The following is a 27,670-nucleotide window of genomic DNA, read 5'->3' as shown; positions in this document are numbered from 1 at the left end:
AAGTCCGGACAACGTAAATTTTCTCTGCACCCTTTCAATGTTATTTACATCTTTCCTGTAGGTAGGTGACCAAAACTGCACACAATACTCCAAATTAGGCCACACCAACATCTTATACAATTTCCACATAACATCCCAATTCCTGTGCTCAGTACATTGATTTATGGCTAATGTGCCTACAGATTACTTTACGACCCTATCTAATCGTGACACCATTTTCAAGGAATTATGGATCTGTATTCTGTACCTCTCTGTTCTACCACACTCCACAGGGCCCTACTGCTCACCGTGTAAGACCTACCCTGGTTGGTCCTCCTGAAGTGCAACACCTCACACGTCTCTGCATTAAATTCCATTTGCCATTTTTCCTGCTGGTGCAGATCCCATTGCAAGCTTTGATAGTCTTCCTGGTTGTCCACTACACCCCCCAATCTTGGTGTCATCCACAAACTTGCTGATCCATTTACCACATTATCATCCAGATGACAAACAACAGATCCCTGTGGCATACCTGTAGTCACAGGTCTCTAGTCAGAGAGGCAACCATTGACTACCACTCTCTTGCTTCTCCCATGAAGCCAATGTCTAATCCAATTTGCTAACTCATCTTGAATGCCAAACAACTGAACCTTCTTGACCAACCTCCCATGTGGTATCTTGTCAAAGGCCTTGCTAAAGTCCATGTGGACAACATTCACTGCCTTGCCTTCATCAACTTTCCTGGTAATTTCCTTCAAAATATCTGTAAGATTGGTTAGACACTCCCTATCTTGCACAAAACCATGTTGACTATCCTTAATCAGTCCTGTCTGTCCAAATACATATGTGGCTGGTCCCTTAGAATACCTTCCAATAACTTTCCCACTACCAATGTCAGCCTCACCATCTGTAATTTCCTGGCTTATTCTTAGAGCCTTTCCTAAACAACTGAATAACATTAATTATTCTCCACTACTCCAGCACCTCACCCCTGGCTAAGGATGTGTTAAATATATCTGCTATGGCCCCTGAAATTTTTGCACTTGCCTCCCACAGGGTCCAGATGAGCACCTTCTCAGGCCCTGGGGATTTATCCACCTTACTTTTGCCTCAAGCAGCAAGCACCTCCTCTGTAATCTGTATAGGGTTCATGAACTTGTTGCTGCATTGCCTCACAGCTATAGACTCTGTGTCCGTCTCCTGGGTAAATACAGATGCAAAAAAATCTGTTTACAATCTCCCCCATCTCCTTTGGCTCCAAGCATAGATTACCGCTCTCCTCTTCCAGAGGACCAATTTTGTTCCTTGCTATCCTTTTACTTGTAACATATCTGTAGAAGCCCTTAAAATTCTTTCACCTTGTCTGCTAGAGCAACCTCATGCCTTCTTTTAGCCCTCCTGATTTCATTCCTAAATGTTCTCTTACATTTCTTATATTCCCCAAGTACTTCATTTGTTCCTACCTGCCTATACCTGCTATGTACCTCCTTCATTTTCTTAACCGGTGCCTCAATATCTCTTCAAAATCAAGGATCCTTAAACATTTATCCTTGCCTTTTATTCTGACAGGAACATGCAAACTCTGTACTCTAAAAATTTCACTTAGCAAGTACACATTTGTCAGAAAGCGACCTGTCCCAATCCTCACTTGCCAGATCCTTTCTGATACCATCAGAATTGGCCTTTTTTGCAATTTAGAATCTTAACCGAAGGACCAGACCTATAATTTTCATAATTACCTTGAAACTAATGGTATTATGATCATTAGGTGTGAAGTGCTCCCCGACACAAACTTCTGTCGCCTGCCCTGTCTCATTCCCTCATGTGAAACCTAGTATTGCAGTCTCTCTATAGTTGGAACTTCTGGATACTGATTAAAGAAATTTTCCTGAACACATTTGGCAATCTCTTTCCCATCCAGCCTTTTTACAGTTCCGCAAGTTAATTATGTATCTAGATCCTCAGATTGTTTTGACCATTGGAAGTATGCAAATCTTCAGGAAGCACCTGGATGAAATTTTTAAAATTAAAGTGGATTTCATTGCCATTCTTCATTTTACATGTCTGTCTCCTTGTTTATACTAATGATGATACAGAGCGCTATTGTGAAATATCAGCATTTGTGGACTATAGGATAAGAGATGATGATTCAGCATTGAATTGAATAAAGTTCTTGATGAGAAATGTCTGGAATTATTTGGAGCTCTTGAATCCAATGCTTTGCCAGTCGGATCTTAAAAAGTTGCTATGGAAACTATGGTAGCTGCTGGACAAAGTTAGCTCCAGGTGTCTCAGTCTTTGAGGGCATTTTGTCGATTTTGAAGAATGATACTATGCCATGCTGTGTTATTTTATCAGTTGCCAAAAGTAGCATTGGATAAAAAATGATTTAGTCATATAGATGGCTTTATTGAAAATTATGTGCCTGAATAGAATTTGATTAAAGTCTGATAAATGTGTATTGCGTTCTCAGGATCGTCCGGAGATTGGTGCTATTCAGGCCCACAATGCTCGGAGCAGTAACAGTCCAAGACAAATACATACTCAGCCACCTGATCCTCGAGAGGGGGATACATTAGGTAAGAGCTGGTACTGTGAACCTAAATTGTTTTACCCCATGATTTTTAGGTTTAAGGTCGTGACAGGAACCTGACTATCTATTGCCAGAGTCCAGAGCCATGTCTAAGCCGACATGTTTCAGCATTGGTGTTGGAGGTTTATAGTGGCTTGTGCTGCACTGAGTTTTTATAGTTGAGAGCTGATCTTATTGAGATTTATCTATTCTAGATACCAGATTTGGGAACAGCTTCTTTCCAACTGTGATAAGACTGCTGAACGGATCCTGACCCGGATCTGGGCCGTACCCTCCAAATATCTGGACCTGCCTCTCTGTTTTTTTGCACTACCTTACTTTCCCTTTTCTATTTTCTATTTATGATTTATAATTTAAATTTTTAATATTTACTATCGATTTGTACTCCAGGGAGCAGGAAGCGCAGAATCAAATATCGCTGTGATGATTGTACATTCTAGTATCAATTGTTTGGCGATAATAAAGTATAAAGTATTCATCCAGTAGTTGTGGATTTTGTTTGCAGGGTCAATATCAGGGTCCATCCTTATTTACCCCACAACTTGAGTAGCATGCTTAATCATCTGAGAGGGGAGATTCAACCAGGCCTGTGGAAACTAGTCCACTAATTTAACCTCAATTCTACTGGATGGTCAAGATGATCAAAGGATTTGATTAGAAGGAGGTAGAAAAAAACCCTTTTTTCTGGTTTGTACTGTGGTGAATGAATATCATAGTCTTTCTTACAATAGGACTTGAATTCGGGAGTAAGGAAGTCTTATGCCAATTGTGTAGAATTTCAATGAGACTACGTTTGGAAAGGATGTGCTTCTCATAGAGCTAGTAGAGTGACGATTCTCTAGCTTGGTTCCAAGGATGGCTAGTTTGCCAGAGATTGGGAAGACTAGGCCTGTATTCTCTAGACTTTAAAAAGAAATTAGAGGAGATGTAATTGAAATTTCCAAAGTTCTTGCAGAGCTTGACTTGCATTTAGGATGTTTTCCCATGGCTAAGGAGCCCAGAACCAGTTTACAGGCAGAAAGCTGTGTAATGTGAGAAGAAATAATTTCACTCAAAGAGCGATGAATCATTGGTATTCTCTACCACAGCATTCTTTGGAAGCTCAGTCATTGGAGTTTATTCAAAACAGACATCTTTAAGTTTCTGGATATTAGGGAAGTTAAATGAAAGGGAATGGAATTGGAAACTTCTGGAGCAAAATGAACCTGAACTGTTTCATTTTCAGCAGATCATTCAAGTAGTGAAGGAAAATGGTGTTGAGGTAGAAGATCAGCCATGATCTTGGTGTATGGCAGAGCAACTTGTGTGTTTAACTGACCCCATCCTTTCCTGCAATTTATGTACCTGTAACGTAAAACTTCAATCATGGTAGCATAGTGGTTAGCATAATTCTATTACAGTGCCAGCAATCCAGGTTCATTTCTGCTGCTCTCTGTAAGGAGTTTGTGCATCCACTCCATGATTGCATGGGTTTCCTCCGGATGCTCCGGTTCCCTCCCACAATCCCAAGAGATGCGGTTTAGTAGGTTAATTGGTCTTGTGGTCTTGTCGGACCAATAGGGTCTGTTACTCTCGGTAGGGATGGATCACTTAGTAAATAAATAAATAAATAAACAAACAAACAAACCAAAAAAATGAGGTGAGGTCAGGAATCCCTGCTTCACAAATAGTGGCAATTCTGAAACACTCTTGCCCAAAAAGCTCTGGAGATGAGGGAGGTGGGTGCTCCAAAATGAGATGCATCATTTTCTATTAGATTTCCAAGATTGCAGAGTGATACAGATGGTGCTACAGACAGCTGTTGAGGCTAGGTCATTGGGCATATTTAAAGCAGAGGTTGATAGATTCTTGACTAGTAAGGGTGTCAGGTTATGGGGAGAAGGCAGGAGAATAGGGTTCAGCCATCATGGAATGATGGCGCAAACTCGATAGGCCAAAAGGCCTAATTCTGCTCCTGTGTTGTTGGTGTTATGGTCTTATGGTCTAAGAATGTGATTAAATGTGATCCAGCTGTGTGATATAACAAGGTGAATAGTGTCTGAATGTAATTTTTTCCATTGCTTCCTTATAGCAAATTTCAGTAGTAAATGCCTGAATTGTACCACATCTAATAAACATGTAAATGCTGCAAGTTAACCGAATTTATAGACCACATCACTCTTGATGAAAATTTTAAAAAATCTGTTTAGATGCTGGTAATCTGATATAAAATCAGAAAATGCTGGAAACACTCAACAGGTCAGGTAACATCTGTTTCCAGCATTTTCAACTTTTATTACCCATAAATTTTTATCACTCTGTGATTTCTGTACCAGATCAAAATTTCAGTTCTGTGTTGCCAAGAGAACAGAACTTATCAGCTAAGCAAAGTAGCCAGAGGAGCATAAATGATGTAACTTGCAGGTTAGATATGTGTCTGGACTCTGGAAGAAGAAAGGGATATTTTTACCAGGAACTGTTCGTGAGCCTAGAACGCTGGGGAGGACTTGAGTTGGATGGATTGTGCAAACATGCAGAATAGGGTAAGCTTGATGGGTCATGTTGCTTTTACCTCTTTCGTGGCTTCTCTGTGCTTTTTGAAGGGGATGAAAGGAAGTGAAGCTAGAAAACTTTTGGAGCAGAATGAACCTGTGCTGCTTCATTTTTAACAGATCATTAAAAGAGACAGCATTGCTACAAGGCAACTCATTATTAGCCTAACCAGCGTTATTTCATTGCATTAGAAAGCCATTTAACTCGTGGAGCCTGTTCTGTTGCTCATTGAGATCATGGTAGATGTATTGCCTAACTCTGTATATGTTCGTTTGTGCATGGTTGCACCCATCATTAAGGGCCTGCTGCGATCAGATTTCCCAAGAGACAATGAGCCAATCCATGAACAATGTCTGGTTACTTTTCTCTCTATTTACCATAATGATTATATATTATATATATATATATAATCATATATTATGTATTATATATATTATCTGGTCAAAATTTCTGTTACTTTGAATAGCCAAGTGAGTAAAAGAGGACCTGATTTCTAAAAGGCATAAAGTTAAAGATGACACATTTCTTTAATATTTTAAGCAAGATTACTTTTTTATTTCCATCTTTTACAGTTTCAAAATAACAAAAAAGGAAAAGGGCCTGAAGCAAATGTTTGGGCACCCTGCATGTTCAGTACTTAGTAACACCCCCTTTGGCAAGTATCACAGCTTGAAAACGCTTTTTGTAACCAGCTAAGAGTCTTTCAAATCTTGTTTGGGGGATTTTCGCCCATTTTTCCTTGCAAAAGGCTTCTAGTTCTGTGAGATTCTTGGGCCATCTTGCATGCACTGCTCTTTTAAGGTCTATCCACAGATTTTTGATGATGTTTAGATCAGGGGACTGTGAGGGCCATGGCAAAACCTTCAGCTTGCACCTCTTGAGGTAGTCCATTGTGGATTTTGAGGTGTGTTTAGGATCATTAACCTGTTGTAGAAGCCATCCTCTTTTCATCTTCGGCTTTTTTATGGATGGTGTGATGTTTGCTTCCAGAATTTGCTGATGTTTAATTGAATTAATTCTTCCTTCTACCAGTGAAATGTTCCCTGTGCTACTGGCTGCAACACAAGCCCAAAGCATGATCGATCCACCCCCATGCTTAATAGATGGAGTGGTGTTCTTTTCATGAAATTCTGCACCCTTTTTTCTCCAAACATATCTTTGCTCATTGCGGCCAAAAACTTCTATTTTAACTTCATCAGTCCACAGGACTTGTTTCCAAAATGCATCAGGCTTGTTTAGATGTTCCTTTGAACTTTTTGAATAGAATTTTTTGGCCACAATGAGCAAAGGTATGTTTGGAGATAAAAGGGTGCAGAATTTCATGAAAAGAACACCTCTCCCACTGTTAAGCACGGGGGGGGGGTGCGGGGTGGATTGATCATGCTTTGGGCTTGTGTTGCAGCCAGTGGCACGGAGAACAGTTCACTGGTAGAGGGAAAAATGAAGTCAATTAAATACCAGCAAATTCTGGAAGCAAACATCCACACCATCTGTAAAAAAGCTGACCATGAAAAGAGGATGGCTCCTACAGCAGGATAGTGATCGTAAACACACCTCAAAATCCACAATGGACTACCTCAAGAGACGCAAGCTGAAGGTTTTGCCATGGCCCTCACAGTCCCCTGACCTAAACATCATCAAAAATCTGTGGATAGACCTCAAAAGAGCAGTGCATGCAAGATGGCCCAAGAATCTCACAGAACTAGAAGCCTTTTGCAAGGAAAAATGGGTGAAAATCCTCCAAACAAGAATTGAAAGACTCTTAGCTGGCTACAAAAAGCATTTACAAGCTGTGATACTTGCCAAAGGGGGTGTTACTAAGTACTGACCATGCAGGGTGCCCAACCTTTTGCTTTGTGGCCTTTTCCTTTTTTGTTATTTCGAAACTGTAAAAGATGCAAATAAAAAAGTAACCTTGCTTAAAATATTAAAGAAATGTGTCATCTTTAACTTTATGCCTTTTGGAAATCGGGTCATCTTTTACTCGCTTAGCTATTCACAGTAACAGAAATTTTGACCAGGGGTGCCCAAAACTTTTGCATGCCACTGTGTGTGTGTGTTTGTGTATGTGTGTGTATATATATATGTGTGTATGTGCACACGTGCGTGCATACATACACATATACACACACACAGACACACACACATTGTATGTCAGTGGTAATAAACCTTTTGCATGCAAAATACTTCCTGTCTTTGCCCTGAAAGTCCTGCCTATGACCCTGAGTCCGAGACTTCCCATTCAGTGCTATATTGAAAATTTGATCAAGTTGCCCATTAACCTTAGTTGCAAGAAATGCAACCTTAGCTTTCAGATCCTCCTCTTGTAACATAAGCCTTGTGAATCCATATATCATGCTGGTAAACTTACACTGTACTCCCTCCAAGGCCTGCAAATTCTTCCCATGGCACGGTGCCCAAAACTGCTTGCTGTACTCTTAAGTGTCATACTAAGACTACATATCGTTTTACATCTGTTTCCTTTACATCTTGTGCTACTTTCTACCCCACGTATCCTCCTCATCACCCTGCATCCAGAGCACTATTCATTAAGAGAATGGCTGTGACGTACATAATGGGAAATTGAAAGAAGTAACAAGTCCCAGCACCAAAAGTGGATTTTTTGAGACTGTTAGGCTCCTCCTTTTCATTCATCCCAAGACGTGGTATTACTTGCACCTGTGCTCCTCTCACACATGCATCCTCTGCTGGCCTGATGTCTGCTCTAATTACTCTGCAAGCTTCCTGATCAATTGGTTACTCTTTTGATATCTGGTTTCAGCTTTTATGCTGACAATCTTTGATGGAGAACTCTTCCAAAACACATTTGCATACCAAGTTTATGGCAACATCTTTATTGTAAATTGTAATATAAAATCTGCACTTAATGCTGTTACTCGAATTGTAGCGGAAGCCAGATTTAAGGGGATGCCTACATTCTCCTCAATAATGTCTGTGTTTATTTTCAGGTTGGCCATGTTGTTATTAATCTCTGCCGATGCTGGATTCAGCATTGATGTTAGACCAGATATACAGTAGGAACTGAATTAGGTCATTTGGCACATTGAGACAGTTCTGCCATTCAGTCACGCCTTGCCTTTTTCAATCCCATCCTCGTGTCTTCTTTCTGTAACCCTTAACCTCCCCCCACTTAAGTACACACTGACAGCCTCTACAGCAGCAAATTCCACAGATACACCACCTATGGCTGAAGAAATTCCTCCTTATCTCAGTTTTAAATGGAAGTCCCTTTATCTGAGGCGGTGCCCTCAGATCCTGGACTCTCCTACTAAATGGAGACATCATGTCTGCTCTCTCAAGGCCTTTCTGTGTCCAGTAGGTTTCAGTAAGTTTCCTTTTCCCTTATCCTCCTGAACTCCATCAAGTACAGGCCCAGAGACTTCAAATGCTCCTTATATTCTTAAGCCTTTCATTCCTGGGATCATTCTTGTGAACTTCCTCTGGACACACTCCAGGACCTGCACATCTTCCTGAGATACGGTGCCCAAAATTGCTCACACTGTGCTCTGGAAAGACAATGTGCTGTCCCTGTAGCAATCCACAGTAATATTTCGGTAAAGGAGAATGTCAAAATTAGTGTTCTCCTGGGATACCAGACAGCGTGGTAGAATCTGTACTTGCACTGACTGTCCAGAATCTCAACAAGTGTAATCTGGTATCTCCTGGTGAAAGTGTCCATTGTATCAGAACTGCTAGTGTTTAAAATTCCTTTGGGAAAATTGTTGTGAGATCGTTGTTTTTAAGGTATCACTTTACAGTCCTGTTTGTTAACATTGACAGCTTATGATGAGGGAGAAGTTGAAGTTCCACCTCCTATTCCACCACATTCAGATGAAGAGGAAGCCATGGGTGTGCACAAGATGCGGTTGGTACATGAAGATAAGAGGTTTGTAACTAAAAATTTGCCCTTACTAGACATTGTGTATAGCTAAAAGATGCTGGAAATGCTGGTTAATTCTTGAATGGTGTTAATTTAGTTCTTCATACTAAAAGAATGGCTTGTGTTAATGCACTTTTCATGACCTCAAAACATCTCCAAGGTGTATTAAAAACAATGGCATACTTTTGAGGCGTATTTTCTATTATAATGTAGGAAACATTACAATAATAAATGCTTTTAATTCATGCACAGTATGGTACCAGAAGAGTGGGTAACCTAATTATAGTGTATAGTGCCATTGATTAAAAAATAAGTTTTGGCCCAAATTCATGCAACAAAACATTTAATTAGTGACTATTAGCTACTGAAACTAACATTTACTCATTTAATTGATTAACAGTGAGGGAGTAGAACATGAATGTTCCTATTACGTGTCCTTCCTTGTTATGAGCTAGAGCACATAAAATTTAGCCAGTAACCAGTTATGTCTCTGTGTGACCAGTAGCGTTTCTGGGATATTATGAATTATACACTGCCATCAAAGGGAGCATTCTCAAATCAACCATTACTGTCTGCTCTTCAATTCTACACGGCCATCATGGAGAGCATTCTCACACCAAACCAGGTGCAGCATTCTCCACAATATATGAAAACTACAGCAGGAAAGGTTGTTGGCTGTAGTCTACCATCTTTGCAGGACTCATATGTGCCCTGGACAAAGAAGCGTGCAGGAAAATTACTGACTCTATCTACCCTGCAAGCTACCTTTTCCAAAGCACCCTTCTGGAAAATGCTATAGGGCTATTAAAACTAAAAACTTCCCGCCATCTTAAAAGTTTCTTCCCCCAGACAGTTCATCTGATCAATTATTCTAGTTAGCCCCTCTCCCCCCTCTGTCTATTTTCTCAGTCACTGCACTGCATTCTAAACACTTAAACCATTCTTTATAATGCTGTTTACACTGTAAATACATGCCGGTATTTATGTAGTTATGCACATTTTATCCCGTTTCCATAATTATTTTTATATCATTCTTTACTCGTAACGATTGTTGAATGTTGTTTGTGTTGCGTGTCATGCCAAGACACAGCAGCAAATTGCTAATACACATAGATGTATATGGTGAATACAGTTCATCCTTGATTCTCGGTTGGTAGAACGGGTGTGTTAATAATTTTTGTCATTTGGCCTTCTTTGTAGATATAATATAGCTTTGACAGAAACCTTTCAGATTATTGCCCTGCCATGTCACTGGCTACCGTTTGAAGTAGTTACTATAGATCATAGCACACATGCCAAGCATTTCTTTTCTCTCCCTGGTTTGTTGTTTGTTCTCAAGTCTTCAGAGTGGAAGTTGAATAACCAACCTTCTACCCAAGGGTTGAGCTACCACTAACAAGGCAATTCTGGCAGCAGGGGTCTTGTGCTGTGGTCCATGTTGTATGTGTAGACCTGGCTCAATGCACTAATCTGCTGAGTGCTCTCTTACAGAAGTTGATTATTTAAATGTATATGTTGTTTAATTCTGACTGAGTTTTTTCTCACCCTTTCCACAGCTCAGAGCTCAATTCCACTTCCCGACTGCAGCAGCAGAGACCTCTGGATGGGGTTTTGGAAAGTCAGCCTGGTCTCACTACCAAGAGGCAGTCTCCCGGAAAAATGAGTGGCTCCAAGAGCATGGATTTGGGTGAGAGGCTTATCCAGTCTTTCATTCGCAAAACTAAACTGAAATAAACAAAATAGAATCAGAATCAGGTTTATTGTCACCAGCATGTGATGTGAAATTTGTTAACGTAGCAGCAGCAGTTCAATGCAATACATAATCTAGCAGAGAGAGAAACAAAAAATAATAATAAATAAAATAAAACATAATAATAAATAAACAAGTAAATCGATTACATATATTGAATAGATTATAAAAAAATGTGCAAAAACAGAAATACTGTATATTAAAAAAGTGAGGTAGTGTCCAAAGCTTCAAAGTCCATTTAGGAATCAATAGACAATAGACAATAGGTGCAGGAGTAGGCCATTCGGCCCTTTGAGCCAGCACCGCCATTCACTGTGATCATGGCTGATCATCCACAATCAGTACCCTGTTCCTGCCTTCTCCCCATATCCCTTGACTCTGCTATCTTTAAGACCTCTATCTAACTCTTTCTTGAAAGAATCCAGAGAACTGGCCTCCACTGCCTCCTTAGACAGAGCATTCCACAGATCCACAACCCTCTGTGTGAAAAAGTTTTTCCTCAAATCAGATGGCAGAGGGGAAGAAGCTGTTCCTGAATCGCTGAGTGTGTGCCTTCAGGCTTCTGTATCTTCTACCTGATGGTAACAGTGAGAAAAGTGCATGCCCTGCATGCTGGAGGTCTTTAATAATGGACACTGCCTTTCTGAGACACCGCTTCCTAAAGATGTCCTGGGTACTTTGTAAGCTAGTGCCCAAGATGGAGCTGACGAGATTTACAACCTTCTGCAGTTTCTTTTGGTCCTGTGTAGTAGCCCCTCCATACCAGACAGTGATGCAGCCTGTCAGAATGCTCTCCACAGTACAACTATAGAAGTTTTTGAGCATATTTGTTGACATGCCAAATTGCTTCAAACTCCTAATAAAGTATGGCCGCTGTCTTGCCTTCCTTATAACTACATTGATATGTTGGGACCAGGTTAGAGATCTTGACACCCAGGAACTTGAAGCTGCTCAAGATAAATTGAAAGCGATTTGCAATCCATTGTCATTTAGCTTGCCAAACTGAGCGGACTGAAGGCCCCAACCTACCTCCACTCTCTCCCCCAGGATTAAATCTTTGTGATCTCCCGGCCATCTGTAGTTTTTTGAAGTCTATGCTTTGGTCTTAATAAGATGAAAGTAGTGTTAATGAGGGTTAAAAATAACACTGAAGTGACATTGATTGAAGATGGTGAGAGGCTGCATTACACAATCCACGGGGGAATAAAACTGGGTGATGATGAAGGAGTTTCATACGTTGGAGGTTCAACCACACCTGCCTGGATAGATCCCAAACTGCTTCCCGCTTTCTCTTATTACCATCTGGCTCAGTGCTGACTGGTCTCTTTAAAGTAACTAATGTACAACTGTATGTAGCAGTCAACAAAAACCAATATTTGTATTGCTCCTTCAGTCTAGGAGGGTCTCCTGAGGGGCTGAACAAGAGCAATTATCGGTTAAAATTTGACACTGCCATGTGAAGAGGTTTTACAACGGATGAGCAAATTCTTGGTGTTAAAGAGCATCTCAAAGGTAGAGAATTAGGGAGGGATTTCTAAAAGAAGTTTCAGCAACAGATTCTAAACTGTCAGATAAATAGAAACTTCACCACATTCAAGTTCACTCCAAGTTACACTGCATTCCTATATGGAAATGCACTGCCATCTCATTATTGTCATTAGGTTTAAAGTCTTTATCTCCCTTGGGAGGAACTTTATCAGATAGACTGGAATGGTTCAAGAAAGCAGCTCAGCACCACTTTTTCAAGGACAATTACTGATGGGCACTTACTGCACGTCTCACCATAGAAGCCTATATCATCTCTATAAAATAAAATAAAAACCTTGTGTGTCTGATCTAACCCTATCATTAAATGTCAGGACCAGGTGGGAACACCAATTTGTCAGTACCTATATTGTAGCCATTTGTTTTTCAGTCGTTAGCGTTCTAACAGACTGCATCACTGTCTGGTATGGCAGTTGGGGGGGGGGGGAGTGGGGAGGGTGCTACTGCACAGGACCGAGAGAAGCTACAGAAAGTTGTAAAATTAGTCAGCTCCATCTTGGGTACTGGCCTCCGTAGTATCCAAGATGTCTTCAAGGAGCAGTGCCTCAGAAAGGCAACGTCCATTATTAGAACCCCCATTACCCAGGGCATTGTTACCAGCATGAAGGAGGTACAGAAGCCTGAAGGCACACACTCAACGATTCCGGAACAGCTTCTTCCCCTCTGCCATCTGATTCCTAAATGGACATTGAACCCATGAACGTGATCTCACTTTTTAAAAATATATATTACTTGTGTTTTTGCACTATTTTTAATCTATTCAATAACATATATATATACTTACTGTAATTGATTTATTTATTTTTTCTTTCTATATTATCATGTATTTCATTGTACCTTCTGCTGCTAAGTTAACAAATTTCACGACACATGCCAGTGATAATAAACCTGATTCTGACTCTGAATTTATTGAGAGATTTGGTACAATTACTCTGATGAATTCTGTTTCTGTCACCTCTTAAAACATGCTCCAAGTAAATTAGCTTTGTTTGCTTTACGATCAATTGTTTGATGTTGTAAGCATCACTGAATCGTGGCTGAAAGAAGATTATAGCTGGGAGCTTAACATCCAAGGATACACAGTGTATCGAAAGATAGGCAGAGAGGGTGACGTGGCTCTGTTGGTAAAAAATGAAATCACATCCTTAGAAAGAGGTGACATAGGATCAGAAGGTGTAGAGTCATTTTGGGTAGAGCTAAGAAACTGCAAAGGTAAAAAGGCCTTGATGGAAGTTATATACAGACCTCCAAAGGTGTAAACTTCAAGTTACAAAGAAAGGTAGAAAATGCATGTCAAAGGGGCAATGTTACAATAGTCACGGACGATTTCAGTATCAATTTGGGAACTATGGCTAACAAGAGAAGTCAGAGCCAATGAGAGGACATATAAGAGAGTAAAAATTAGTGGGAAGTTAGAGAATTGGAAAATATTTAAAAACCATCAGAATGCAACTAAAAAAGTCATTAGGAAAGAAAGGGTGAAATATGAAGGTAGGCTAAATATTAAAGAAGATACCAAAAGTTTATTTCAATATACTGTATAAAGAGTAAAAGACAGACAAGAGTAGATATGGGACCGCTGGAAAATGATGCTGGAGAGGTAGTAGTGGGGGGCAAAGAAATGGCAGAATTAAATTGAATCGACTTTATTACTTACATCCTTCATATACATGAGGACTGAAAATCTTTACGTTATGTCTCTCTAAATGTGCAATGTGCAATTTATAGTAATTTATAATAAATATTATCTACAACAGGGTTAGTCAATATGACATAGAAATACAGTTGCATCAGCATGAATTAAGCAGTCCGATGGCCTTGTGGAAGAGGCTGTTCCAGAGCCTGTTGGTCCTGGCTTTTATGCTGCGGTACCGTTTCCTGGATGGTAGCAGCTGGAATAGTTTGTGGTTGGGGTGACATGGGTCCCCAGTGATCCTTCAGGCCCTTTTTATACACCTGTCTTTGTAAGTGTCCTGAATAGTGGGAAGTTCACATCTTCAGATGCGCAGGGCTGTCTGAACCACTCTCTACAAAGTTCTGCAATTGAGGGAAGTACTTTTCCCATACCCATACCAGGCAGTGATGCAACCAGTCAGGATGCTCTCAATTTGGGGGCCCATACCGAACTTCTTCGACCGTCTGAGGTAAAAGAAGCGCTGTTGTGCCCTTTACACCACACATCTGATATGTACAGACCACGTGAGATCCTCGTTGATGTTTATGCCAAGGAACTTAAAGCTGTGCATCCCCCCAACCCCATATCCATTGATGTCAATAGCGGTTAGCCTATCTCCATTTCTCCTGTAGTTCACAACCAGCTCGTTTGTTATTGCGACATTGAGGGAGAGGTTGTTTTCTTGACAACACTGTGTCAGGGTGATGACTTCCTCTTTGTAGGCTACCTCGTTATTATTTGAGATTGTGCCAATTGATGTAGTATTGTTAGCAGATTTAATTAGCAGATTGGAGTTGTGGGTGGCAACACAGTCACGGGTCTACAGAGACTAAAGGAGGGGGCTTAGGACACAGCCCTGAGGGGCACCTGTGTTGAGGGTCAACGAGGCAGAGGTGAGGAATCCCACTCTTACCACCTGCCAGTGATCTGGCAGGAAGTCAAGGATCCAGCTACACAAGGCAGGGTGAAGGCTGGGGTCTCTGAGCTTCTTGTTGAGCCTGGAGGGAATTATGGTGTTGAATGCTGAACTGTAGTCCAAGAACAGCATTCTCACATAAGCATCCTTCTTCTCCAGATGAATAAGGACGGTGTGTAGAGCTGTGGCTATTGCGTCATCTGTTGATCGGTTGTGTCGGTAGGTGAATTGTAGGGGGTACAGTTTGGGTGGTAGCAAGCTGCAGATGTAGTCCTTGATCAGCCTCTCAAAGCATTTGCTTATTATTGAGGTGAGTGCAACAGGACGCCAGTCGTTCAGACATGTTACTTACTCGGACAAACTGAATAAGTAGTTTGCATCAGCCTTCATTGTGGAAGACACAAAGCTAGAAGTTTGAGAATGTCAGTGGCAGAAGTGAGTGAAGTTGCCATTACTATGGGGAAAGTTCTGGGGAAACTGAAAGGTCTGAAGGTAGATAAATCACCTGAATCAGATGGTCTACTTCCCAGGGTTCTGAAAGATGTGGCTGAAGAAATTGCAGAATCATTAATAATGATCTTTCAAGAATCACTAGATTCTGGAATGGTTCCAGAGTACAGGAAAATTGCAAATGTCACTGCACCCTTCAAGAAGAGAGAGGCAAAAGAAAGGAAATTATAGGCTAGTTAGTCTGTCCTCAGGGGTTGGGAAGATGTTGGAGTCAATTGTTAAGAATGTGGTTTTGGGGTGATAATGGGCACATGATAAAATAGCCAAAGTCAACATAGTTTCATTAAGGGAAAATCTTAACCATATAACCATATAACAATTACTGCACGGATATAACAATTACAGATCTTACCCGACAGATCTGTTGGAATTCTTTGAAGAAATAACAAGCAGGATAGACAAAGGAGAACCGGTGGAGGTGGGAGGGAACTGGAACATCTACGGGAAACCTGAGGGATCACAGTGAGAAGATGTAAATTCTACACAGGGAGTGCAAGAGATCAGGATTGAACCTGGGTTGCTGAAGCTGCAAAGCTTTTATTTATTTATTCCTGTACAGAGCATCACTTTTCGAAAATGAAAGTGTTGGCCTTGCATGAGCGTGTCAACAGAGGGAATTTATCAAAGTAATAAATCTTGTTTGATATAAAGATACATGTAGGCAAGCACTGCAAAGATGCATAAATACATTTCATTTTTTACATGCTTTTTTAAAAAATAGAAAGTTACTGGCTTTTGACTTTGTAAGTACATCTGGATTGAAATGAAATGAAATGCACAAATTCTTTCAGCTTTGAATTTTCCCCTAAGTAAGGTTAACTCCAGTAGTTCATGGAATTCTGTTGTATATCGAAGTGTCTGGTTGGACTTTGGATAATGGCTGTAAGTCAATAGGGCAACTCCATCCATTTGAACTCTTGCAGGTGGGCATTGATTTATGACCTATTGCATTCTCTTAATGATTTCTTTCAAGTGGAGATTAAAAAAAAAAGAAATGTTCCCTGCTCAAAACATGGACAAGCTATTCATTTGATTCCCCGTGTCTAATATGACACAGAAATTCCTTTATGGCTACTAAACTCAGGATATTTACGATTGGAATTTTCAACAGTTAAACTGTAAATGACTCCTAGACATTCATAATTGTCAGTGGTGAGAGTAGTCTGGTAAATTCCTTTTTTTAAATGCTAATTTTAATATAAAAATTGATTACAGTAAGTAATAGGTTACGGGCAGCCAGCCTTTTAACTAGCATGAACCTTATACAACTACTAGGTCATCATCAGAAAAACCTTTTAAAAATAACTGCAGATGCTACAAACCTGAGGAAAAGTCATCAACCTGAAACAGTTATTGTGTCTCCCTCTGGATGCTGTCTGACCTGCGAGTATTTCCAACACTGACTACTTCTGTTATAATGGCTAAATATGGTTGTTCAGTTTGAGTTTTCAAGTTACATGTACCATTTTGAGGGAGTTTATTTGTAATGAGTGAGTGCAAAACTTGGAATCTGTAGAGCGGTTAACCCAAATTGCTCCCTTGTTGAATTTTAGTTTTGCATCCCACCTGAAACTGTTCTGCATTGATGTAAGCAGAGAAAATGGGGAGGGTGTAAATTTAAGATATTTCTTCATTGTGTCAAAGTCAAAATTGATTATTGTCACATGCACATGTACACGCATGCTCAATTACATTAAAAAAACTAGTTGTAGCAGTATCATTAGTGCATATCATCACGTAAGCAGCTTTCACAAATATTTCCAAATAATTGGGTTAGGTTAAAAATCCTTGCATTTGTAAATTAATTTTAGTTCCTGACCAATTCTGCACTTCTAGTAGTTAAGGCTGAACCTTACCCAAAAGAAATTAGCCATTCGACTTCAGAAGCCTCAAAGTTTTTGCATTATCTTTCCAGTGAGAGGTTTGTGTGAGAGAGTAATTTGTCTGTAACACAGTTTAGATTTCCCATCTGCCTTTTGCATCCCTTTTCTCCACTGCTTGCACACCTTTTAGTATTCATCCATCCTTTCAAAAGCAAAATAATGTGTGGAGGTGCTGTTGCCCTGTTGTTAACTGACTGGATATATGTAGATGTTGATTAACCAATTTAATCTCATGAACTGTAAAGATGTATGAACAGAAGTTTCTATTAGCAATTCCCTTTCTAACTGCTATACACAGCATCCATGCAGGCAACGTGAGATCAAATCCTATCAGTCAATTTGCTGTGTTTATTTTCTGAGATCCAGGCTTTGCTGGCTAGTATCTTTTGCCCATCTATAATTGTCCTTGAAAAGGTAGTGGTGAGCCATTTCTTTGAATTGTTGCAGTTCAGTTGGAAGGTGCTCTCAAAGTACTGTTGGGCAGTATTTTCCTAAGTTCAGACCCAGCAGCAGTGAAGGAATCAGCAATATATTTCCAAGTCTGGATAGTGTGTGACTTGGAAGAGAACCTGCCTGTGATGCTCCCATGTGTCTGCAGGTGGCAAAGGTCATGGGTTGGGGGGGTGGGGGTGAGTTTGAACTAGTGGGTGAACTTGAATGCCTCAAACTTGTCATAATTTACTGAAACAACAGGAATTCTGCAGATGCTGGAAATTCAAGCAACACACATCAAAGTTGCTGGTGAACGCAGCAGGCCAGGCAGCATCTCTAGGAAGAGGTGCAGTCGACGTTTCAGGCCGAGACCCTTCGTCAGGATGTTGATTTATTGATTTATACTCTTCCTGATCTAATTGACTGTGTTGATGTGTCCTGGAGAGCCAGTAGAAAAAAAACACAATATCAGAATTGGCTCTTGCTTTTGATCTTTTTTCAAAAACCATCACTCAGCTACCACTTTACCACAGAATGAAGATGATGTCCAGATTGAACTGAATTAAATAGATTGGGTGTAGCTCTGAGGAAGATTGAAGAATAATATAATAGTAAACTATAAAATTATTGAAGAGATTTATAGGATGAGGCAAGAAATGTTTGCACTTGGGGAAGTCCAACAGTAGGTTCACACACACACATATGTGTGTGTGTGTGAAAGTAAATTTATTTTTAAAGGATGTATACGTCATGATTTGCTACCTTAAGATTCATTTAATTCAGGCAGAACTCTTTTCCACACAGAATGGTTCGAATATCAAAGCTATTACTTTAAGGAGCAGCTGAGTCAAGTAGCATTGATTATTTTTAAGGAGAGTTTAGATATGGATGTATCAGGACACATGGAAGTGTTTAGATAAAATGGTTGGAAGGAGGCTTGAACGAAACATAACTCCTGACATGGACCAAGTGGTCAAATATTTTTAACACTCTGAGTCCAGCACACTTGGGATTTTAGTAGCATGAAGATTTTCAAGACTGTTGGATGCAAATCCAATTAATAACAACACAATTTTAACTCACTTTTTTAGATGTTACAGAATATTATAATACATTTTCCAGTGAACAGAGAAACTTAAGAGGAGAATGAGAAGACAGGATCCTGGTCATTTTAAAGAAACCAGGGTAAAATGGGAGATGGGAACTTGGCTCAGGAGGGGGTGTGGCAAACATTGATATTGAACCAGGTTCTGCAACATCTGATTAGTAGAGTTAGTGTTTAGCACACTGGCTTTCAACAGTCAGGAGGGCATTGTACATGGAGGACAGGATGTTATGTTGCAGTTGGACAAGACATTGGTGAAGCCTTGCTTGGAGTATTGTATTCAGCTTTGGTTTCCCTGCTGTAGGAAATCTGTCACTAATCTCGATAGAGTGTAGAAAAGATCTACAAGGAATTCCCTGTATTCAAGGGATTTGGCGAAAGCAGCATTTGGTCAGGCTAAGACATTTTGGTTTGGAATGTAACAACATTTGGTAACAACATTTAAAAGGTATTAGGACAGGTATGTATCTGGGAATGGAGGGATATAGGCTAAATGTGGGGATATGGGAACTAGCTCAGATGAGCATCTTGGTTGGCATGGATGAGTTGGGCTGAAGGGCCTGTTTCTCCGCTTTATGTCCCTACCATAGTCTGTTTCAGTGCTGTTAATTGTATGTGATTCCGTGAAAAGGGAAGAAGGCCAAAATAAAGTTAACTTTAACTTGGGAGTCTGCTATTGTTTACACAAATGGTGCAGAGTTTTAAACCTTCTGGCTCTCCCTTGACAGTAGTTTCCTGGGTGCTGTGCTGGAACTGCAAAACAGTTTCTTATTTAACAGTGTTAAATAACGCAGCAGCAAAGTGAAAATATAATCTGTGGACACTGAATGATTCATGAAGTTACCTGTTACTTGCTCTGATTAACATAAATTGCCAAAGTTGTTTGTTTTAATTAATATTTAAGAGTGTGTACTGCACATATTTTTTTTCCTAAAAAGACTGATTGGTAGTAGAGGACTGGGTGTAGCCAACTTGTGTTAGGGGTCAGCTGCAGCCTTTCTGGAAATAACCCTCCTGGCTTGTTTAGCACCCGAAAAAGAGTATTTTGTATCTGCCAGTACATGACACTGAAAATGAAACAAAAATAGCAGGTGACTAACAGACGAAAGAGAGTGAAAATTAACACGATGAATTAATTAGACCAAAAAGTACCAGGCAAATTAATGGGAACAGGTCTGACAGACCCTGGACCCAAACACATATATCTTAAGGACTCTGAAAGAGGTGACTGCTGAGGTAGTGAGTGAAACTGTTGTCAACTTTCCAAAATTCCTAGTTTTTGTAATGTTCTGAGTTAATGGAAACAGCATATGGAACATACACAAAATATTGGAGGAAATCCGCAAAGCAGCATCTGTGGAGGGGAATAAGTAGTAGGCATTTCAGGCCAAGATCCTTCATCAGTCTGAAATATTGACTGTTTATTCTCCTTCACAGATACTGCCTCACTTACTGAGTTCCTTCAGCATTTTGTATTTGTCACTGAAGGTTTCCAGCATCTACATAATTTCTTGTGTGTAGATTATGTAACATTGCTGCTCATGAAAGGAAGGTGGGAGAACACACGGAATTCCATGGCAGTTAGTTTGACTTCAGTCGTTGGGGAAATGCAGGAATCTATTATTAAGGAGTGAAAATAAAGCAATCAGCAAAATGTAATGTAATTAGGCACTGTCAACACATAGGGAAATGATGTTTAACAAATGTATCACAATTCTCAGAAGATGTAGCCAGCCAACATTATAGATGAAGTGTAGTCAGTATATATCATGTATTTAGATTTCCAAAAGGCATTTATTTGATAAGATGCCACATTAGGCATAATAGGCACGTTGAACTGAGAATAATGTGTTAGGGCTGATGCCCAGAGGGTGATGGATTCTAAATTATTGAGTACGTTCATGGCTGATAGATATTTTTGTGCTTCTGTGGAGCTAAGGCTTATAGGGATTGGGTGGATTTAAAATTGAGGCCAAAGATCATGATTTTATTGAACAGTGGAGCAGGTTCAAAGAGTCGCATGCCCTACTCTTCCTTCTGTTCCTGTTATTAGGAAAGTGGTCAGTCGATCATTATGCTATATGGTTGATGAATGTGATTGGAACATTAGCAGACTACTTTCAGTGTATGATAAACACAAGTGATTCTGCAGATGCTAGAAATCCTGACTAGAAATCCTGAATAACACATACAAAGTGCTAGAGGAACTCATCAAGTCAGGCAGCGTCTATGGAAGGGTGAACCCAAAACATAGACTATTTATACCCCTCCCCTGACTGATTTACTGAGTTCCTCCAACATCGCGTGAGTGAGTGTGTACGTGTGTGCGTGTGTGTGGCGCGCAAGCGGGGTGGAGGTGGGGCAAGTTGGGAGCCAATGCACTAGGTCAAAAAGTGGAGGGATTGAGGAGAAGGTGGATGTCATGACCAGTAAGAACAGGCAAGAGCAAAGTAGTGGACACAATGAGATGGATGGATTGAAATGTGTGTATTTTAATGCCATGAGTACGTAGGGTAAAGATGATGAACTTGGAGCACAGAACAAAGGCTTGGTTGAGAGAAGGACAGGAATGGATTCTTCATATTCCAGAAGTGGGTTCTTCGTATATCAAGACATCATATCAATGTTTTGATGTTTCAGAAAAGATACGGAAGGAGATGAAGTGGGTGAGGGAATTGCACTGTGAATCAGGGAAGATTCACAACAGCCCTCAGAAGGGATATAAAGTGCGCATGCACCGGTCGTGCATGCAGCCTGGTACAGCCGTTCCGATCTATTCTTACTTTCTTCTTCTTACTTTTTAATTTACGTTGTTTTTTGTATTTTTTTTCTCACGGTACACGTCGAAGCTGCACCCTCTCTAACATGCTGGTAGAGAGAGTTTTATTTGGGTTTTCTTTAGCGCTGGAAATGGTTACACCCCGACACGCGGGACAGAAGCAAGGTTGCATTGTGTATTCTATGGATCAGCAAATACCGGCTGGCTTAGCGAACAGAGCGGTGGACACCCTTGTTGAAATCCGGAGGAAAACATACGGAGGGGGATCACAAAGCTGAGGAAAGAGGACTGGGTCGAGACAACAGAGACTTTAGGAGAAGAGGAATTCAGTGGGTAATGCTGTTCCGGCTGACCGGAAGTGCACTGAGAGCGGTAAGCATAAAGGAGTTGGGTGCTTACTGTTCTGGCTAACAACGGATGGTGCAATCCGGGGTATATTACGATCGAGGAACGTGTTTGCAGACTGGATATTGAACTTTTCACTGTTGGACTTCGGCCACATTCCCCCGTGATACAACACTTGGTGGCACGGGAGGTCGTTCCTGCCTGTGGCCATCGAACGTGCAGCTCCTCCCGTGGAGTGTCAGACACCCTGAGCCAATAGACTGGTCCTGGACTTATTTTCCATCTGGCATAGTTTGCATTTTGGTGTTTGATTGTTGGGGTTTTTTGTATTGCTGTAGTTACGCTCTATTCTTGGTCGGTGCGGCTGTAATGAAACCAAATTTCCCTCGGGATTAATAAAGTATATCTACCTATCTATCTATAATGGAGGTCTCATCCACTGAGCCTATATGAGTAGATCTCAGAAATAAGAAAGGTGCAATCATTCCAATGGGATTATGCTCAAAATCCGCCACTAGCCACAAGGACATGAAGGAACAGATATGCAGTTGGATTAGGAAATGATGTAAAAACAACAGGGTTGTTGTAGCAGGTGGCTTCAACTACCCTAATATAGACTGGGACCTCCTTGGTGCAAGAGTTTTAGCTGGGATAGAATTTGTTAGGTGCATCCAGTAAGGTTTAGAATCATGGAGTTGTCGAACACTACAGCACAGAAACAGTTCCTTCAGCCCATCTAGTTCATGCAAAACTTTTAGTCTGCCTAGTCCCATCGACCTGCACCTGGAAAATAGCCCCCAATACCCCTCCCATCCATGTACCTATCTAAACTTCTCTTAAACATTGATGTTGAATCCTCATCCACCACTTCTGCTGGCAGCTCATTCTGCACTCTCACCACCCTCATAGTGGAGATGTTCCCCCTCATGTTGGGTTTCCTAAATCAACATTACGAGAGGGACCAGACTGGACCTAGTATTGGGTAATGAAGCTGGCCAGGGAACTGAGCATTCAGTGAGAGAATAGTTAGGGAACAGTGATCAATACTGCTTAAGTTTCTAGATAGCTATAGATGGACCTTGTGAGAGAATATTAAAATGGAGCAAGGCAACTTGAGAGTATCAGTCAGGAACTAGGGAGAGTTAATTCCAAGCAAATCCACATCTTGCATGTTGGAGGGTAGCTTGCCATCCTTCTCCTTCCTTTGTGTTAGAACATATCTGTTCTGCACAGAGTATAAATTGAAGGTCAAGAGAAGTGGTAAATTTTATCAAGAAGAAAAGGGTTTAGGAAGCTAAAACAAACCAGAACCCTGGAAAATTATAGAGTCAGGGAGAAAACTGAAGGGAATTAGGAGAGCCAAGAGCGGCCATGAAAAGTCTTTAGCCAGTGGGATTAAAGAAAATCTCAAGGTGTTTTATAGACCACAGGGAGCAGATAAGACCATACAAGGATAAAGGAGAGAACATGTGCTTGGAGATAGATAATGTGGGTGAGGTCCTAAATGAGTACATTGTATCAGTATTTGCCAAGAAGAAGGGTATTGCATATAGGGAGACCTGTGCTAACTTGCTTGGCCCTTTTAAGACAAAGGAGATAGTACTGGGTCTCCTAAAGAGCATTAAGATAGATAAGTACACAGAGCCTCATTGAATATATCCCAGGTTATTGAGAGAGAGAGAGATTATTAAGAGCTGAGATTGCTGTGACCTCGACCAATATCTTTGTGTTCTGTCATAACACTCTCTTTAAAGACAGCCTAACATCGGCCTCTGAGACGGAGATCACGGGGTCATCAAGTGCAGCAGGGAACTTCACAGCTGTAGTTGTGTTCTCCCTTTCAAAGCATACATAGAAGGCGTTGAGTTCATCTGGTAGTGAAGCATTGCTGCCGTTCAGGCTACTGGGTTTCGCTTTGTAGGAAGTAATGTCTTCCAGACCCTGCCAGACTTGCTGTGCATCCAACCTCGTTCGAAATTGTCTCTTCGCCCTTGAAATAGCCCTCTGCAATTCATACCTGGTTTTCTGGTACAGGCCTGGGTTGCCAGACTTGAATGCCTCAGATCTAGCCTTCAGCAGACAACGTACCTCATGGTTCATCCACGGCTTTTGGTTTGGGAATGTAATAGCTATTATTGCTCTATTTATCCAAAAGGGAAATAGGGATAATACTGGTAACTCTGGAGGGTGTATCTCACGTTAGTGGTAGGGAAATTACTGGAGAGAATTATTAGGGATATTCTTGTATTTTGCATTTGGAAATCCATGGCCAAATTAAGGATAGTCAGCATGACTTTCTGCAGGGCAAGTCATGTCTTACTAACTTAATTGATTTTTTCAAGGAGATAATGAAAGTGATTGATGAAGTTGAATCTGTGGATGTTGTCTACATGGATTTTAGTAAGGCGTTTGACATGGACCTATGGGAGGCCCTTCCAGAAGATGAAGATGCATGGGATCCATGATGAATTGGCCATTGGGATTGAGAATTGGCTTGTAAGACAGAGTAGTGAGTACTGAGATTTGTTCTGACTGGTGGTATTGTACAGTGATCTGTACTGGGACCTCTGCTGTTTGTAGTATATATAAACAACCTGGATGAAAATGTAGATGGGTAGGTTAGTAAGTTTGCAGATGACACAAAGATTGGTGGTGTTGTGGAGAGCATAGAAGACTGGCAAAAAATACAATGGGATATATATATCAGTTGCAGAATTGGGTGAAGAAATGGCAGATGAAGTTCAACTCTGCCGAAATGAATTGTTGCCCTTTGGGAGATCAAATGTAAAGGGACAGTACACTGTTAATGGCAAGACCCTTAACAGTGTTGATGTACAGAGCAATTTTGGGGTGCAAGTTCATGGCTCATTTGGAAGTGGCTATACAGATTGATAGTGTGGTAAAGAAGGCATATGGAATGCTTGCCTTTGTAAGTTGAGGAATTGAGTTCAAGAGTCTGGAAGGTATGATGCAGCTGTATAAAAACTAGTTAGGTCAGATCTGGACTGAGGTATCCAATTCTGGTAGCTCCATTATAGGAAGTGTATCAGAGCTTTTGGAGAGGGTGCAGAAGAGGATTTTCAGGGTGCTGCCTGGATTAGAGGGTATGAGCTCCAAGAAGAAATTGGGCAAACTTGGGTTGTTTTCTCTGGATTGGCCGAGGCTGAGGGGAGATCTGATAGAGGGTTATAAGATTATGAGAGGCACAGATAGAGTAGACAGGGAGTATATTTTTCCAGGGTTGAAGAGGGAATGCATTTAAGTTAAGTTCTAAGTAGAGGTGCAGGGCCAGTTCATTTTTGTTCAGAGTGGCAGGTGCCGAGAACGCGCTGCCTGGGGTGGTGATGGAAGCAAGTACAATAGAGGTGTTCGGGAGATAGGTACGTGAATGTGCAGGAAATGGAAGGTTATGGGCATTGTGTAGGTAGAAGGGATCAGTTTAGTTGGGCATTTTTATTGGCAAAGCACTGTGGGCCAAAGGACCTGTTCCCGTGTTGCGTTTCTGTTCTATGTTCTGTGTTCTACGAGACAAAGATGATGATTGGAGTTAAGGGTGAATTAGATTTGATGGCCCATTGTGAAAAGACTACATGGGATATAGATCATTTGGAGAAATGGGTAGAGAAATGACAGACAGAATTTGGAGTTTGGAGACTTGGTATAATGGAAACTGGCATTTGAGCTGGAGGGATTCATTAGAAATAAAGAGCAATTGCAGGATGTAAAGGGAAGAAACGTCTGAATTTCCATTGCTACATTCATGACCTAATTGAAAATGTGATTGAAAGATCTAGTAAGAGGTCATAGACAGCAATGAGATAATGATCATTTAAATTTGATATTTAAGTCATTCTGATTGATAAATATTGGCTGAGACATCGGGAGGAACTTAATGTTCTTTGAAGTAGTGTCATAGGTCTTCATGTTCATCTGAAAATGTGGACATACTGCAGTTCAGCAGTTTAACATCTTGTCTAGCTGCAGCAATCCTGAACATTGGTGTAAATTTTGTGTTAAAGTCTCTTTGAGTAGGACTCAGATCTCAGACCTGCATTTGAAGAGAAAATTAACAAGCTTTTTAAAGGAATTTTAATGACTGTTTTTTGTTTTCCAGTGGCAGACGAAAGTAATGTTGGATCCCTGGCTGTGCACCAGTATGGTAAGATATTTTTCTTGTAATACATTCAGTGGTTGACTTGCCCTCATTCAAAAAAAACACTGATCTGTGTCCTAATTCAATTTTTAAAGATGTTTTTCTGTTCCCTTATTATCTGGTATGTAAGTTTAACTTCCAGTGGGCTCTTAATACTTAACATTATAATGTAAAACCTTATAACACAGAAACTAACCACTCAACGATTGCCACTTGCAAGTAATCTGTCCCGTTTTTTCCCATAACATAGCCCTGCCTTTTATTGTTTTAAATTTCTATCCAATCCCCTGTTGAAAGTTACAGTTGAATCTGCTTCCACTTCAGTTCAGATCAATCCGTTCCAGATAATTGTGCAAAACAATCTCCTTATTTCACACATTGTATGGTGTACCATCTATCCACATCTGTGCCCGCAATCCCATCAGTTTATCCTCCCACTTTCCAAGATTTGTGCACCTATATGCTGATAATTTAGTATTTTACATTTTATTGAGTTGAAGTATAAAAATGATACAAGTGTCTCTTCTGCAGAACTCTGCACCATTACTTGTGTGTCGTGCCTCACTGTGGCATGATTGCTGATTGTGTTAGCTTTGTTTGATCACCTGTTCAGTGAATCTTTTTACGTGTCAAGATCTCCACCCATTCCATATCTGTCTTGTTAGTAACTAGGAGTGAGATGCAAATAAATATGTTGGGGATAACCGAAATATGTAACGTATATTTTATGACACCTGCTGTGAACGGTATGATTAATTTCATTTTGGATTTACCCCTGCCCACCACATTCCTCCAGGAAATATAGAAATCATTAGCAAAAAACAAAATCTGTGCTTCAGCACAAATGTCCCGTGGTGATCAACATGGGGATAAAGCAACTGAGGATTTCTAGCAGGCTGTTTAAAGAAGTGATCCTGCTTCAACTCCCCATTGAGGCAGTAATATCCATTTAATAGCACATCATGTTGCGATACATATTCCCCATTCTCATCAGTACACAGCACAATCTATCAAAAGAACATCACTGTCCCTTTAACATTGTTAGGACAGCTCTTTCTATTTTTTAATCTGTTTATAAGCACACATCATGTTGTGTTGCTTATGGGTGATGGCAAAATGATACTCAACTTCCAGAACCAAGTAATTAAAATTCCTTACCCAAAGGGGAATTGATGCTTTTGTAATTATTAACTCTTGATCTGAGTCTTGCCCTCATCTCAAACTATCCTAATTTGTAAATAAAATATTTCCCTTTGCCAACTAGTTTTGTTTGGACTATAATACTTTGTATCAATTGCCCTTAACATTTGTAGATATAAAAACATAATTGGAGTAGACATTGCTGGAGCAGTGGACTTTCTGCACCCTTCAATTCATAATTATTTTGTGCCATAATTTTCTGGAAGTGTTACTGTTCACAATATGGCAAGGAACAATCAAACCAATAATTCCCAAATCAACTAAATTTAATGTTTGAAAAAGAAACTGGAAGTATATAGGGATGAATTGCTAAGAAATCAAATACAGAGAGGGAAGGAGGTACGGGCCAGTGAGGAAAATGCAGTCTGCGAG

The 27,670-nt window shown here is 40.4% G+C and overlaps 1 protein-coding gene across 4 annotated transcripts in view; it reads left to right on the top strand.

The window, feature by feature from the left end:
• Window positions 1-27,670, top strand: part of LOC134348367 (partitioning defective 3 homolog B-like) — a 1,227,036-nt gene that overhangs the window by 640,712 nt on the left and 558,654 nt on the right. For all 4 annotated transcript variants that reach the window (XM_063051617.1, XM_063051616.1, XM_063051618.1 and 1 more), the window contains 4 exons: window positions 2,453-2,558; window positions 8,906-9,011; window positions 10,562-10,692; window positions 26,060-26,104. In XM_063051617.1, coding sequence (XP_062907687.1) covers window positions 2,453-2,558; window positions 8,906-9,011; window positions 10,562-10,692; window positions 26,060-26,104 — 388 coding nt within the window. The remainder of the gene's footprint in view (window positions 1-2,452; window positions 2,559-8,905; window positions 9,012-10,561; window positions 10,693-26,059; window positions 26,105-27,670) is intronic.

Source organism: Mobula hypostoma, chromosome 6 (genome assembly GCF_963921235.1).
Source record: "Mobula hypostoma chromosome 6, sMobHyp1.1, whole genome shotgun sequence".
NCBI classification, from domain to species: Eukaryota; Metazoa; Chordata; class Chondrichthyes; order Myliobatiformes; family Myliobatidae; genus Mobula; species Mobula hypostoma.
Note: the sequence above shows the minus strand (reverse complement) of the source record. Positions and strands in the feature narration are given on the sequence as shown.